This window comes from Cottoperca gobio, chromosome 4 (genome assembly GCF_900634415.1).
Source record: "Cottoperca gobio chromosome 4, fCotGob3.1, whole genome shotgun sequence".
NCBI classification, from domain to species: domain Eukaryota; kingdom Metazoa; phylum Chordata; class Actinopteri; order Perciformes; family Bovichtidae; genus Cottoperca; species Cottoperca gobio.
Genome location: NC_041358.1, coordinates 10776947 through 10791869, shown reverse-complemented (window position 1 = coordinate 10791869; position 14923 = coordinate 10776947). Strand labels below are relative to the sequence as shown.

At 40.2% G+C, this 14923-nt stretch overlaps 2 protein-coding genes across 2 annotated transcripts; one reads left to right on the top strand and one right to left on the bottom strand.

Annotated features, from left to right (window-relative positions):
• The first annotated feature begins 47 nt into the window (after positions 1–47).
• On the top strand, positions 48–2396 carry dnajc19 (DnaJ (Hsp40) homolog, subfamily C, member 19). The gene is made up of 6 exons (XM_029429975.1): positions 48–193; positions 598–649; positions 1339–1412; positions 1550–1629; positions 1809–1879; positions 2194–2396. The coding sequence occupies exons 1-6, from the start codon at positions 191–193 to the stop codon at positions 2262–2264; spliced, it is 351 nt and encodes a 116-aa protein (XP_029285835.1). The 5' UTR covers positions 48–190; the 3' UTR covers positions 2265–2396.
• Positions 2397–4344: 1948 nt separating this feature from the next.
• fxr1 (FMR1 autosomal homolog 1) lies at positions 4345–14562 on the bottom strand. Its single transcript, XM_029430211.1, has 19 exons — positions 14317–14562; positions 12956–13008; positions 12741–12834; positions 12569–12640; positions 12155–12303; positions 11817–11910; positions 11499–11615; positions 10601–10771; positions 10264–10342; positions 9945–10046; positions 9675–9778; positions 8592–8723; positions 8173–8416; positions 7275–7368; positions 7021–7136; positions 6698–6907; positions 6291–6368; positions 5554–5639; positions 4345–5396 (listed from the first exon to the last, which is right to left on the bottom strand). The coding sequence occupies exons 1-19, from the start codon at positions 14452–14454 to the stop codon at positions 5226–5228; spliced, it is 2304 nt and encodes a 767-aa protein (XP_029286071.1). The 5' UTR covers positions 14455–14562; the 3' UTR covers positions 4345–5225.
• Positions 14563–14923: the final 361 nt, after the last annotated feature.

Here is a 14923-nt window from a genome sequence, read left to right as displayed (position 1 = left end):
GTGTTGTAGGCGGGGCTAGACAAATTAGAGAATTTGCCGGGGGGAGGAGAGACAGAGAGGGAACAGCGGCTGTCAACGCTTGTACGACAGTTCGCGCCATTTCCGGCACAAACACAAGCAGCAAGGAAAACATGAGAGGTCAAAAGTTATGATCCTGATCTTTATCAGAAACGGAACGTAACAAACAGATATGGTAGGTCAGACTTATTATTTACTAACTGGAGCGAAAGTCTGTAAACGGTTGCATGACGAGGAGTCTGCCGGAAACCTCAATAGCGTTTATTCTAAACGGCTAAGCTAACGTTAGCTTCACTCAAATGTGCATTACCCAACACGACCTGACCTAACTCGGTTAACGTTTGATGCACCGCTCTAATTAGTCAGTTTGCAGACGTTAGCATAATAAGAGATCATTAACAGTGATTTGAAACAAAAGTAGCTAACGTTAAATTGCGTATGCTTCGCCATGTGCGAAGGCTTGGTCAATGTGGCATTGTTTACATTGCATTGTACCGTAGGACAGCGTGTTAATAGGTTATCTGTGTGTCCTCATGAAGTGTTTCTGATGTCTCTCTCTGTCTCTCTGTCTCTCTGCAGGCCAGTTCCGTGGTGGCAGTGGGACTGGCTCTGGCAGCAGCTGGATTTGCAGGTGAGACCATGCTGATAAGTGTGTTACTCATCTTAACAGAGAATGTGGAAAAGTTAAACATAGAATTAGTTCACCAATCACCTTGACACGACTAATAGTTCAAAGTTGACTGTCTTAAGTCTAAATAAGAATTCAACGAAAGTAAATGCTTCACATAGAAAAGAAGCAAACCAACCAAAGCTAATTATTATAAAGTATCTCAAACAAACACATTAACAATAAAAACATGCAATGCAGAAAGTATAATAGGTACCAGAAATGCAGTTTCTCACTCTATTCTCATTATTTATTTATTTTTCAAAGGGTGGGCAACAAGTCAATAGTATTGTTATAATATGATTACTTTGGTTGTCATTTACTCTTTTGTTAAAATTAATTTTTTTAAGCAAATTGTAATCAAGAACTAACTAAATGAGTAAAGTTTTGTTTTGAGAGTGTTCCTGATGTTATGCATAAGAGTGGAATTTTGTTCATTCATCACTTTATGTGATTTTCCATACGTTTGCAATTTAGTGATATCGATATGGGAAAAATAAAATTGATTTTAAACATATCTCACAGCTTTACTACTAAAAGTACAGTCAGTATTTTTGTTTAAATGTAAAACAAAATGAGTAAAGACAATTCCACAAATATTAATATCAGATGATATAAATATGCTGCATGCTTCCCTCTTCTTTGTCTCACAGGTCGCTATGCCATGCAAGCCATGAAGCAGATGGAGCCTCAGGTGAAAATGGCCCTTCAGAGCTTCCCAAAGACGGTAAGAAGGAGATGCACATATTAAGTTTATCTCCAAATGGAAGTATGATATGTGCTGGATACCTCTTGTACTCTCACTTAACCTTTTAATGAGTACTGATCAGTCAGTGGACCCATCATGTTGAACTGTCGTTGCAGACTTTTGGAGGAGGGTACTATAGGGGTGGATTTGATCCAAAGATGACCAAGAGAGAAGCTCTCCTGGTTTTAGGTGTCAGGTAAGTGGACACTCTTTCCAACACTGGGCCTCAGTCGATCTCACCAGTTACATGTTACTGTACATCACATAGGTTAAAGTCTGTCATTGTGCTCTGGTATGACAGCAGAGTATTTGCCAACCACCACCTTTCACACTGATTTATAATTATTCCTGTTGTACCACCGTTCTGTCTTGCAGTCCCACAGCCAACAAGCTTAAGATCAGAGAGGCACATAGAAAAATGATGATCCTGAACCATCCAGATAGAGGTAAGTGAGGCTTTAAGAGTTCCTGTAGACACTGTCCAGTGTTGCGCAGAGTAAATAAACATTGTATCTACCGTACACTGCATTAATCTGCTTTGTTCCAAGTGTTACTTTGCTGGTTAGAGATGAATTGCTTCCATTACTTTATTTGCCAGTATGTAAATGTAAACTTCAGTGTACCGTTGTTTAGACAGAAAAAGTACATGTAATAGTGACACTCTTTAACAGGTTTAAGTCTGTTCTAAAGGCAAAGAGATGTAAGCAACATGATCGCAATATTTAATTACTAAAATGTAACGTGTGTGTGTGTGTCACAGGTGGATCTCCCTACCTAGCAGCGAAGATAAACGAAGCGAAGGATTTAATGGATGCCCAAGGAAAGAAATAGAAGTGGAGATGCCAGCGAAGACATAAATGTGATTCCACCCAGCTCTTATACGTGCTGTTGCACTGACTCACTTGAACAATTACCAGACTATTCTAACTGAATGTTCTCAAATAAAATCATGTTGTACAAATTGTTGATGCAATTCTCCTTCAATATTGTGTTTGTGTATTTTAGATTTACTTTACCTTTTTCAGGGAATGTTTCTCAAAGGTTGTTTTACACAGGACAGGGACTTTAAACGATAGTTTCACATTTTTTCCAAGTCTTATTATCATATGTACATTGAAAGTATTTGTTCACTTTGTGTCGATTTAAATAAAAAAACTCCAACTTTGGAAGACACCTAACTCGGACTGCTGAAGTACGGACAGGAGAATCAATTACAGCAAACAAAAAGGTTTCCCACGCAGCCCAGTGTGTATCAGCGCCATGGTGAAGGGTTTGGGGGGGTTACAAACACCACAGATCTTACAGTTGATAAGCAGTGAAGCAGCAGTCAGATGTTGCATTTTTATTAGCAGTCCCTCAATATAGCTCTGACAATTTGTAAAAGCGCAAACGGTAAAGAGTGAGGCTGAAAATTGTGCTGATTTTATGCAAGCATTGTTTTCCTGTGAATCCTTGAAGCTTCGCTACGACCCGTCACTACCAAAAAAAACAACATGGAAACGGCCTTGGCATAGGTCTGTGCTCAAGTGCTCTTCTAGTTACTCAATGAAAGAAATTACCAACCATAATTAGTAATAAAACAATGGGTTTTGATCCATGACCGTAACATGTAAGTCATGTGGAGGCTTGCAAATTATAAAACTTGGGGAACCCCAGACTGTCACTGATGTGACCAACCCTTTAATACTGGATGAATATGATTTGATCGGTAAACCTAAAATGACTAAAATGCTCCTGTATACTAATGTGACACTAAGAATCAGATTTGGAGAACTTTCCCTCTTTCAGGTACAAAAACAAATGGCACCACTTTGCATTGTATTTGTACAACTTGTGTTATATTACTTTTCGTAAGAGAACCAGACACAGTTGAGTTTTAGATCTACATGGAAGATCAAGTTTATTTAAGAACTACCTGCATACAAAACATATTGCACATCAACCAACCAGAATGATCCTTTAAAAAAAAAAAAAAAAAAAAACATACTGTAGTTGACCCAACAAAAACACTTGGGATGTCACAACTTTCAGTAGTCCAAATTGTCATTTGTCTCAAAAGAAAACCCTTGGTAACGCATATTTTAGTGTCAAGAAAAAAGAAGAGCTTCTCTTGTTTTTTTTTTGTGTTTTTTTTTTTTTTGTTGTTTTTTTAAATACTGTACATCTTTAAATAAATAAACCAAATAAATCTCCTTTCTTAGTGGAACAGTCGTGACCAGTTTCCAGCCAGCCAGTCTGTGGAAGAACCATGAAAATGACATCATCGTCACCTGGGCTTGGTTTTCTAGAAACATCTTAACACTGGGGTTGTCAAAACAGGACTTATGCAATAGAGGGCATTTAAAAGGATATATTAACCGCCAATACGCTACGAATAAGCTTCGAGTCTCTTTTGAATTAGCTGGATCTCTGGGAGGAAACATCACTCATTATCCCTCGTCATATATTTGATGAAAATGCCCGATGTTTAAGAGATGTTTCCAGGAAACCCAACACTGATGGCTACATCTCTGTCGAGCACTTAACAGCAACAGGCCGGTTTCCAGACTCAACTACAATCAACTTTTTAACAGAAAAAAAAGGTTATATGTTTCAGTGCAAAGAAAACAACTCTACTATTGTTTGTTTCTTTTCCAGACACGCTGTAATAACATTTCTTGTATGACCAAAGTGGTTGCATATTGAAAAAACAGAAAGCAGCTAATATCAAACTCCTCAACAGAGATATTACTGTGTATATATATATATATATCTATATAGATATAGGTACATATATAGATATACGTACATACATATATATATATATAGATATAGATGTATATATATATATATATATATATATATATAGATGTATATATATATATATATATATATATATATCTATATTTCTATATAGATATATATATATATATTTCTATATAGATATATAAAGGATAACTGGACTCATTTTCCCCACAAAAATTAAGAATAGTCACACCTGATTTTAAAAAGATATGCCTCTGAAATCCTTTCAGGGTCTTTCAGTGTTTGCCTCCACCTGCCTACAGTGCCAGAAGGGCACATATAGCACAAGGAGACAACTCGCCCGGTTCATCTGTGGCAGGCGAGCGTGATCGAGTAACACAGAAATAGAAAGAAAGATTTCAGATGGTGTGCAGAGCCAGGCAACAACATGTTGAATCTACTCTCAAGGCACAACAGATGATCACATGTATGTCAAACATACTTGGGTTTCCAACAAACCTATCTGCACTGTGGTACTGCTCATGCAGAATATTTAATTTCCGAACTACTTCAGATGCACAAAACATCCTGAAAAAGGTTGCGAGTCCACCTGGTAAAAGGCAGACGTGTTTCTGTTCTAAAATCCTGCTATGATATTATTTTTACCGATAAAAAAAAGGAATCCCTGTCTGCATTTTATAACTACTGCATTCAGTCCGACCTCTCCCTGAGCTCTCAATGAAGAGTGGACCGACAAGTATAGTTAAGTAGATGTCTGTGTGTTTGACTATCTTTGGCAAGCTCATACAGGAAGAACTATTGTAAAATAAAAATAAAAACTGCAGTAAAATGAATAGTTGGACAGAACACGTGTGTAAAGGGGAGGTTAACGTTCAGACCTCTAAAACGGCGGAACGGGTTTCAAATACTTGTAAAGTTAAAAAAAAGAACAGTGCTTGTTGTGTTTAAATGTTTCACATACAAGGCTGCTCTGGAGACAGGGATAATAAATCAAGTGCAGCCAAAGAATTCCAAATATTTGAAACCATTTCCTTTGCTCAGGTCTGATTAGGAGAGTCCGTTAACAACAGGTTGTGGGTTAGAGTCACCCTGACAGGAGACTTTGTCGGGAGCTCCTGTGGCACTGCTGCCCTCAGCGTCGCCAGCACTGATGTTAGAGCCGTTGGTGGTTGCCGGGGCAGATGGTGGGCTGTCCTCAGCAATAGTATCAACTTGACCCTGAACAGAAAGTGGGACGTACAAGTAATGCACTTCTAATGTATTCAAACAAATTCACCTTTAAGTATCCACATTTCATAAAGCAGCATCTACATCTTGTTGACGTTAACTGTAATGCAGCTGACAGTTTATTAAGACATGACATTTAGGTACTAACCACATCCTTGTTTTTCTTAATGTCCTTGGGGGTCGTCATCTGTCTGCTCTGAGATTCAGCCCGGGATATGTAGTCAGCCACTGTCACTGCACAGACAACAGAGAAAAGAAAACCACTGGTCATGACATTGTCTGTTTTCTTTAAATATCAGATGCCAAAATTCTCTCTTGGTGCTGTGAAACTGAGCACATCCGTCCCACACGTTCAAAACTTATTGATTTAACACTTTCACAGTTTTGAGAAAAATGTTACAATAGATCCTGTCTGGCCGTCTGAAAGGAGCTTTGCAAAGAAGACTCTCCAAACAGCACTTCTTCTTGTAAAAACACAAGCCTAACTGGAGCCAACGTGTACTTGACATCCAACGCAACACAGAAAAGTGAGTTAGAAGTTAGGCTTGACACACCACACAAACCAGGTCTGCCATTGACAGCCTGATAACGTGAAAACAAACAAGCTGTGGCCTAGTTGTTAGTGATAAAGTATTGCACCGATGAAATAATACAAGATGCACGGCAAACCAGTGGGGATTGTGTCAGACAACCGACCACATCCAAATCATTTAGCAAGCAATCACCACGTAATTAAAGAGATCTAAACCATTTTAACAACTTTTTGGTTTAGTATGTTGTTGGTATCACACGGGGGGGGGGGGGGGGGGAACTATGTGCAACCTTTTAGCCAAGCCATTAGGAGCACTGTTTATGGGAGGGGATACTGGCAGTTGCCATGGTTACCTGGCTGCCTCTCCTCAGGCAGGCAGATGCGGCGACGTCGACTACGGTTACGACGCTGAGGTTTAGCTTCTGAGTCATCTAAGGGTGTTAGGCCAGCACAAAGAGAGGGATTTGAGGCTTAAATTGCCTTTTAAACCAGAGAACTGTCTTTGAACTGCACAGGCTCCTTTAACACTTAAAATGGGAAATGATACACACTCTGCACAGCTCCGACAGCTAAAAACTGCACTGCTAGCTCTAAGAAATGTCTGACAGACTTTCTTATGAAGACATTCTGCTGAAGCATTGACTGTTTGTGACTAACGTACTCTGACAACAATGTTTAACATGTGTGCACCGTTTGAAGTTTGGGTGTGCATGAAGAAGTCTTGTAAAAATGACCTTTCCAAATAATGTGACTTCCCTACCGATTCCATTTTCACTCATTGAGGCGTTGTCCGACTCGCTCATGCCATCCAACAGTGTGGTGTCCTCGTCTGTTCTGCGCCGCCGAGATCTTCTGCGGCGGTTTGCGGGCAAGTTGGACTCGCTAGCATCCGTATCAGCTGTCTGATCCGTCTCCGTGTTTGTCTCCGCAGCTCCGTAGGCATTGTTATCCTCATGGTCCCGAGGCCCGGCTGGACATTCAAGATTCACAGAAAATAGTTAATATCGAGATTCAAACTAGACTTTGACAAGAGAAAGGTATTTTTGTGTGCCTCTCTTTATATCCTATAAGACTACATTTTACCAGAGCTGTTGCTGTATCCTCCTCTTCCTCCTCTCCCCCGTCCTCCAGGCCCTCCTCGGCCTCTGCCGGGTCCAGGCCTCCTGCGGCTGTCTCTTTGTGGTCGTGAGCCTCTCTCCCTGTCCATGCAAGTCAGTCAGTCAATAACATGTGTATGTGCATGTTTGTAGCGATAACACAGCTTTCACTAAAAACAGAAAACAGCTACACATCATTTTGTACATCTTTGGGCTAGATAAAATAAAATAAAAACGTGCCTGTCCTGTTCCTCTGCAGCAAGGGACCAGTCACTGAGCTCATCCCTGCGCTCTGAATCTGTCTCGGAGGCATTGGACTGCTCCGAGTTGGTGCCTGGAAGAATCAAGCAAGAGAGAGACCGCCAAACAGAAAGGTTAGGACAGAAGTCTCCGTCTCTTTTACTTCAAAAATATTCCAACTTTATTCTCGAAATCTCAGAGAACACAGATATGTTTTTGAATGTGCAGAAGGTTTTTGAACAGGAGCGGAAATCTTGCTGTAATACATAGCTATTAAACTATTTAAGTCCAAGGGTTGATAAATCAATTATGAATTCATTTATGCACATTTCCCAAACAGAGAGGAGGGAAGAGTTCATCATGCCTACATGTGTGTTGCCTCAGCAGGGATAACATTTTGAAATATGGTAAATATAATATTTGAAAGCAATACAGAATGCCTCACTGCATTATATTACAATATGTTTAGAGTTTAGTGTTTTCCTCGGCATCAATAAAATCATTTCCACCATAAATTTGTCAGAATGCAGGAAATGAAGTTCAAATTTTCCTGGGGGAGGAACCCCCAAAACCCCTGCTTAATATATGCCCCCCCCTCCATGTTAAAATTAAATCTACACCCTTGGGTTTTCTTTCAAATAAATACATTTAATATCCCCTTAAAGTATCGCAAAAGTAGGCATTCCACGCATACGTTTTTTTAATTATTTGCAAAAATTGCCTTTTATAAATTTGAGGACCCGACCCTCAAACATACTCTGATGTTCAAATAGTTGGATCCTTCTTTTTGTCCTTCTATTCCCAATTGGCAACTTCGTACACTGTTTTCAACACCGCAATATCTGGCAGCAAATAACTAGATTATTTTCTGTTATATTTGATGTTAAAAGATCCCCACCATATCCAGTGCTGTAGCCGTGGCCTCGGCGCCCACGCCCTCGACCGTTGTAGGAGCGACTGCCATGTAGGGAGGATGAGGAGGCATTGGCACTGCCATCTGTATTATACCCTCCTCCTCCTCCTCCTCCTCCTCCTCTTTCCCCTCTCTCTCCTCTCTCTCTGTCACCTGAGCGGTGACCCTGGGTGATCTGACGTAACTGTTCATCAATCTGCATCCTCTCCAGACGGAGCTGCTCAACCTCCTGGAAGGGGTAAAATAAAAGAGGAAATGGTAAGAATAAACAGAAAGAAAGAGACAAAAGCAAGAGACTGTCTATGATTGTATTCCTTTCAGAAAATTAAGCAAATCTCTGAGAATCTTTTTTCTTTCTGGTGAAGGGTCATCACTGGATACACAGCCATAATCATCGTACACACATCTACAAGACATCCAGCGAGCTTCGTGCTGTTTATTCTGAGTCTTGCTAGGCTGCTTCCCTGTGTATAATCCACAAACTGCCTCAGCTCTTCCTTTAACTGCTGGCCCTCTGCAAGAAGCTCCACCATTTCCTAAACACACCGTGCAAACAAACGCACACAAAGCACAACACAACACTTGCATCAAACAGGACACACACGTACATACCGGTACATACATACAAAGTGCAAAAAGTACACACAGTGGAAATCACACCGCAGAACAGCAAAGTGATTATCACACATTTGTATGGCATTCAAAATTAACTCAAAAAGATTTGTTGTTTTTCTGACACGGCAACACATTGCTTTGATTTATTTACCACAAAACCTACAATGTGACCAATCAGTCACCGTCATCTTGTGAGTCACAAAAAAGTCTCACAGGACCAGACATGTAAAGACTTTGAGAAGCTGGGATGGACATTTTACACTATTTTCTGATATTTAATAGACCAAACGATTAATAAAGTAAATAATCAGCAGATTAATTGATAATGAAAATAGTTGTTTGTGGAACACAAGTAACCACCCATAAAATATATGGATTCTGCTCTTCATCTGCCAAATTTGGGATTTTATTTCATACAATTGGGTAAAATGTTGAGATCCTAAAGTGTGTATTATTCATATTAAATCATTTATAAATACTGATTCCTGAATTCTCCATCACATATCACTTTATTTGAGTATCTTCACAGCACATAGTACACACAGTGTTGCTGTTTAGACTTTAGCAAAGCTTATGAAGCGCTATAGACATGCTGGTTGCAAAGTAAATGCCAGTCAGACCAGATGTAGGGAAATTATTCCAACATGTGTCCATTTTGCCGCTTCATGCAGCCAACTCAACTGGTTGGCCAGGAGATGCATTAGGAGGCAGCTTGAAATGGCCGTTAATTGAAGCTGTGGCATAGAGTGAAAGCAAAGAATTGGCAAAACCATACACAAACATGCAACAAAACAAGCCCTTTTCTCCCTATTCAGCATGCACACCGGGGCCCACCAACACAGGAACACGTATACACACAAAGGTATCCTTACATTGAGGTAAGAGATGTGGTACTCCAACAAGACTTGAACATTGCCAATACTCTCCTTCGTACCGACAAAGGTGAATGGGACCATTCCCTGTGTCAACAAAACACAAAAAAACAAGGCACATGTTAGTATGGGACTGACTGAACCAAGTGGAAAGAAAGAGTGTACATTATTTGTATAGAGTTAACAAAACTGGTGACCCCTATCGATACTCTACAAGCAGTTTTATCAGTAGTAGCAAAGACGTGGGAGTAGCAGGCTTACTTCCTGTCGGGGCTTGCTTGTTGTCGTTGTCTCCTTCTATCCTGACCCTCACCACACCGGACTTGTCCACAATCTCCTGGATGACCTTACCGTTCTTACCGATCACTTTGCCTGGGGACACAGAGAAGGGAGAAGATGAGAGGGTGACTGGTAATGATGACACACAGCTGCAAGTCAAAGAGATGATGAACTAATGAAAGTGAAAGCACTTCATAATGGAGTGAATAACTATGGTACATGAAGGAGTTGTACAGATATTCTGGCCAGTGACCCTCGTAAACAGATTTGGGGATTTTCCAGCTCAGGGAGTAAATGTGTGTCTACATACCAACAAGGGCCCTGGGCACCTGGACAGAGTCCTCCAGAAACTCCAGGTAGTTCCTGGCCTTCTTCACAGCCTCCGCTGTCTGAAAGAGATCACAGGGTTACTTTATCTGTGATACGTTCAACACACGTGCATAGTCAAACATGTCGACATACCAAATGCAGATCACTTAATCATAACAAGATACTGGACAAAACCACAGTAAAAATGATAAGAAAGCAACATGTACAGTCTCCACACCGTTTCTCTCAACATCTGTTGTTGTAAAAACTTTGAATGTATCCATTCCTCTTCCCCATCATTGATACCTCCACCAACACTTGGGCGCAAAACAACTTACCTCTCCATAAATCCTGAAAGTGCCAGTCTCCTCATCGAGGTCAATGGCAGAGACACCTGGAACTTTCCTTGCTTGCTGGATGTTGCTGCCGTGGCTGCCGATGGCCAGGCCCATCAGATCCGTTCTCACCATAAACTCCTCCTGGAAGGACGACACCAGCTGCCTGGAGGTCTGCACAAACACAAAAGCAAAGTTTGATTTGTCATTAGTTATTCTTTTGCTTTTAATGAATTCACAATCCTTGAACTTCAGTGTTATGGTCCAAACTGACAGAGAAACAGTAAAAGTTGTCAAAATGTAAAAAAAAATAAAATATATATATATATTTGTCAAAAATGTTATTCTTCTCAAAAAAAAACAAAGATTGCTTAACAGAATTTTGGGTTCCCATATCCCATATTGTTTTCTTTACATTTAACTCATATTATCAGTAGTATTAGTGGCATTTCTGTAAAACTATCCACAACAAAGTCAATTTAGACCATCAGAACATACTTAACTACCAACTCCTTTACCAAGTGCTCTTATAGAAAGTTTAACTTCAGAACTTCTTATAGTATGGTCATGTGGTTACCAACTGACCTTTATAACACCATGGTGACCAACTGACTTTCAAATGACCAGGTTGAGGTTACCAATTGTCCCCCCCTCCAAGATTACTACAGCCCCTTTAGCACATGCCCTGCAACCATGAAATGATCTAGACATTACCCGGGGGATCTGTATATGAGATTCATTTAGATCCAGACATCAAACCGTACTTTTCCATTTCCAGGAAGGGAAACTCGGGATAATGTGTGGACCTGATTCTCCAGACATTATCCTGAGTTCATAAGAGAAAAGTGACTCAAGCTGCCTATGGGACCTCCAGTTCACCACGGTGACTAAGCCCACTGACCTCCAGGTGTTTTGTGGCCTCATGGTTGCGTGACACTAGCAGCAGCTTGGTCCTGATGCTGCGCAGGTGCATGTCACTCAGCAAAGACACACGCTTCACGGTCGTCTCATTGGTAGACTACACATACAAACACAGGAAATAAAAGAAAAAGAAGGAATTTACATATTTTGAGCTCTTGTTGACGACGACTAGAAAGTAAGGAATAGGTGAGTCATCCACTGTACAAACATGAGCAGAAAGAAGTTGCGAAATATCATGCATCAGTGTAGTTGTTAGAAATATCCAAATGTCACCACAGGATTACAGTGAGCCAATTACCACAATCACTAGTTGGCTGGTCTCAGGGCAGTATGAGATGCGACAGGCTCCCACGGCTTTCTTAAACTCCTTATGGGCGTTCTCACCCTGGCACCTGTAATATGAGAAAAAATTAGAGATGAGATTACTTTAAATTTCTCAATTCCTAATGTAAACAAATGGTTTACCCCTGAAGGAATCTTAAGATCGATGTGATGCTCTATAAGTACAGACCAAATGCAACACCTAACATAAACAATTTTCTGTATAAATGCATGTTATTATTAATTATAATGAGAGCAAGCACGTGAATTTAACATTTGTCCCTTCCTAATGCTGTCAGTGTAGAGTGCACATACGCTTCTTGTAGATCCTGAGGAACAGGGACAGTGCACTTGTGAAAGGAGTTCTTGGTGATGGCCTTGTTAAGGTTGACTGGGCGTAGACGCTCAAAGGTCACTATCTCATTGTAGGTGGCGTCGCAGGCGGCATACTCGATCACATAGAACTGAAAAGACAGAAAGGCTTAGTGAGTAAAATATCCGACATTAATTAATTTTAGCATATACAAAGCAATTGTGAAACCTAGCTTTTTAAATAGCACTTTAATAGGACAAAAACACAATTTTAGCCAAAATCTTTACTCAACGCTCTGCCAGTGAATGATAATACAGCTACAATAGAGCATCAGTAAGAATGAAACACTATTAGCATTCATTTGCATGTAAATATTGAATGTATAGAAATGTGTCTTCATGAGGAACAATACTCACATCTCCCTTCATCATGCAGACTTTAGCCAGCCACCAACCAGAAGGCTCCTGATCATTGGCTCTGGAGAGGATCTGAGAGGAGTTTAAGACCAAAACAAGTGAAAAAAAAAAAACATAAAGGGGTAAGGAAGGAAATAAATGAAGAAAAATACTATTTATGTGTCCTCCTCACCTCCACATCCTCGCCCTCTCCAATGTCCTTCTTGCCGTCAGCGGGCGGTGGCATCCTGACATCATTGAAGGGAACCTGGCGCTCTGGCTGCCAACTGAAAATAAGATGGTAAATTCTTACCTTGCTAAAACATGGTAGTATCCTACATTTGTCTAACATTTTTTAACTTGACATGTTTTGAAAACAGTTGGACTACAGGAGAAAGAGAGACTCACTTGTTCTCAAAGGCAATGGTGAGAGAGTCATCGTGGATATCTTTGACAACGCCCTGCAGGACAGACAGACACACAGACAGGGATAAACACATAAGAACATGACCGCTGACTGAAATAAAGTGCCGCCTATTTAAGTTACACTGACTGTCCAGGACAGAAAGTGTAGACTTTCATAGATGGAAATACACAATATCAAAAGGCATGCATTACAGGGACATGGTTTTAATTTAGAGGAGCTCAATTGCAAGTTTGACGAGCGCAATGTATAGAGCACATTAATACCTAGATTTGGCCTAAAATCAACTGACTTGTTTGTTAGAGTGTGTTAAGTAACCTGCTCATGTTGTTTGAAGGAAGACTTATTGTGTAAATTGTATTACATTTTAATAGAAATATAGAATCATATCCATAAAACTAAGAATTCAAGATTCAGCCTGGGCAACTGACAAGCAGGGAAGTGGACAAAATGAGTCATAAAATGAGGGTTGGGAACACAGAGAAAAGCAGTTGGGGCCAATAGTAGTGCAGGAGTCATGTGAGGAGGTGAGGCCAGAAAGGAAAATGAAAGAAGGAAAGAAGTCCATGGCACGCAAGGAAGAAGAGATGGGAGGGAAAGAGACGGGACTGTCGCAGACAGCAGGTCTAGAAATAGCCTTTAAGTCTACGGTATCAGTGACCCTCTCCTGGCATGCCAGCTGGTCAGGATTGACAAGGAACAGCTGGCTCACACATACAAAAAATAGCTTCGGCGTGATGAAGTATCAAATAATAGACAGCCGTCGAGTAGGTGCAGTTCAACGAAGAGCTCAAAATCCCTGTCATAACTGGCTGCTGTGCCTCCTAAACATCACATACTTTAATAAAACATATGATCAAATCACTAGTATCAGTTAAACAACCCAATAACCGAATAAAGGATGTACGATCAGCATAGCTTGCAGCACATATCTTGCAGCATATCTTACAGCACAGCGTCTAACCACAATTAACTTGAGCCACATCTTTTTGACGTCAACAATTAGCTAACTTTTAGCTCGGAGAAGCTGCAAATGAACGTGAAGTGCAATCAATAAACGTCTTTATCGGTTATACACTTTAATAATCGAAGATAAAACCTTGTTTAGTGCTCTCTGAGCAGAGAGAAAGGTCGCTAAAAAGTGACAGTTAGCGAAAGCTAGCGAGCGATGCTAGCTTAGCCAGCTAATTTTGGCTAGTATTGCTAGTACAAGCTAATAGCAAGCAGATAGTGGGTTCAGAGCAAGTCTGAAACTGTTGCCGTGGTTCGTGAGAATTGAATTTAAATATTGTATCGTCTTAAGTGGCTATCGTGTTTGATGCTGAATTAATAAGCCGATATTTACCTTGTAATAAGCCCCGTTGGAGCCACGGACCTCCACCACCAGTTCTTCCATATTGGACACGCAAAGGATCTTGGGACGACAGGTGCTCCTTGAGGCATCAGGGGAGAAGTTTGAAGGCTGGAGAGGTAACTGCTCCATGGTAGTGTGGTCTGTTTACTGTTGAACCTCGATACAAATATAACTCACTGGAAAAGCTTGATTGTTTGTCCTTACGCCAATAATTCAACACACTGAAGCCTCATCTGACAGCTTCCTGCTGTGTTTTTGTTGTCATGGCCCTTTAAGAGAGTGTAATTAAAGCAGTGGTATAGAGTAACTGAATACTACATTTACTGTAGCCTACATAAATACAATTGTGAGGTCCTTGTACATAACTTTAGTATTTATATCATTCCATGACACTTTATTATTATACTACTCCGCTACATTTTTGGAAGCCAATATTGTACTTTTTACTCCACTACATTTATTTGACAACATTACTTACAAGTTACTTTGCAGATTCATAGTATTCATTCAAAATACAGTATAACAGTATAAATCAATTGATAAATAATGATGTATTATTATGGATTATGCTACCCAGCAGTATATAAAGTAGATGAAA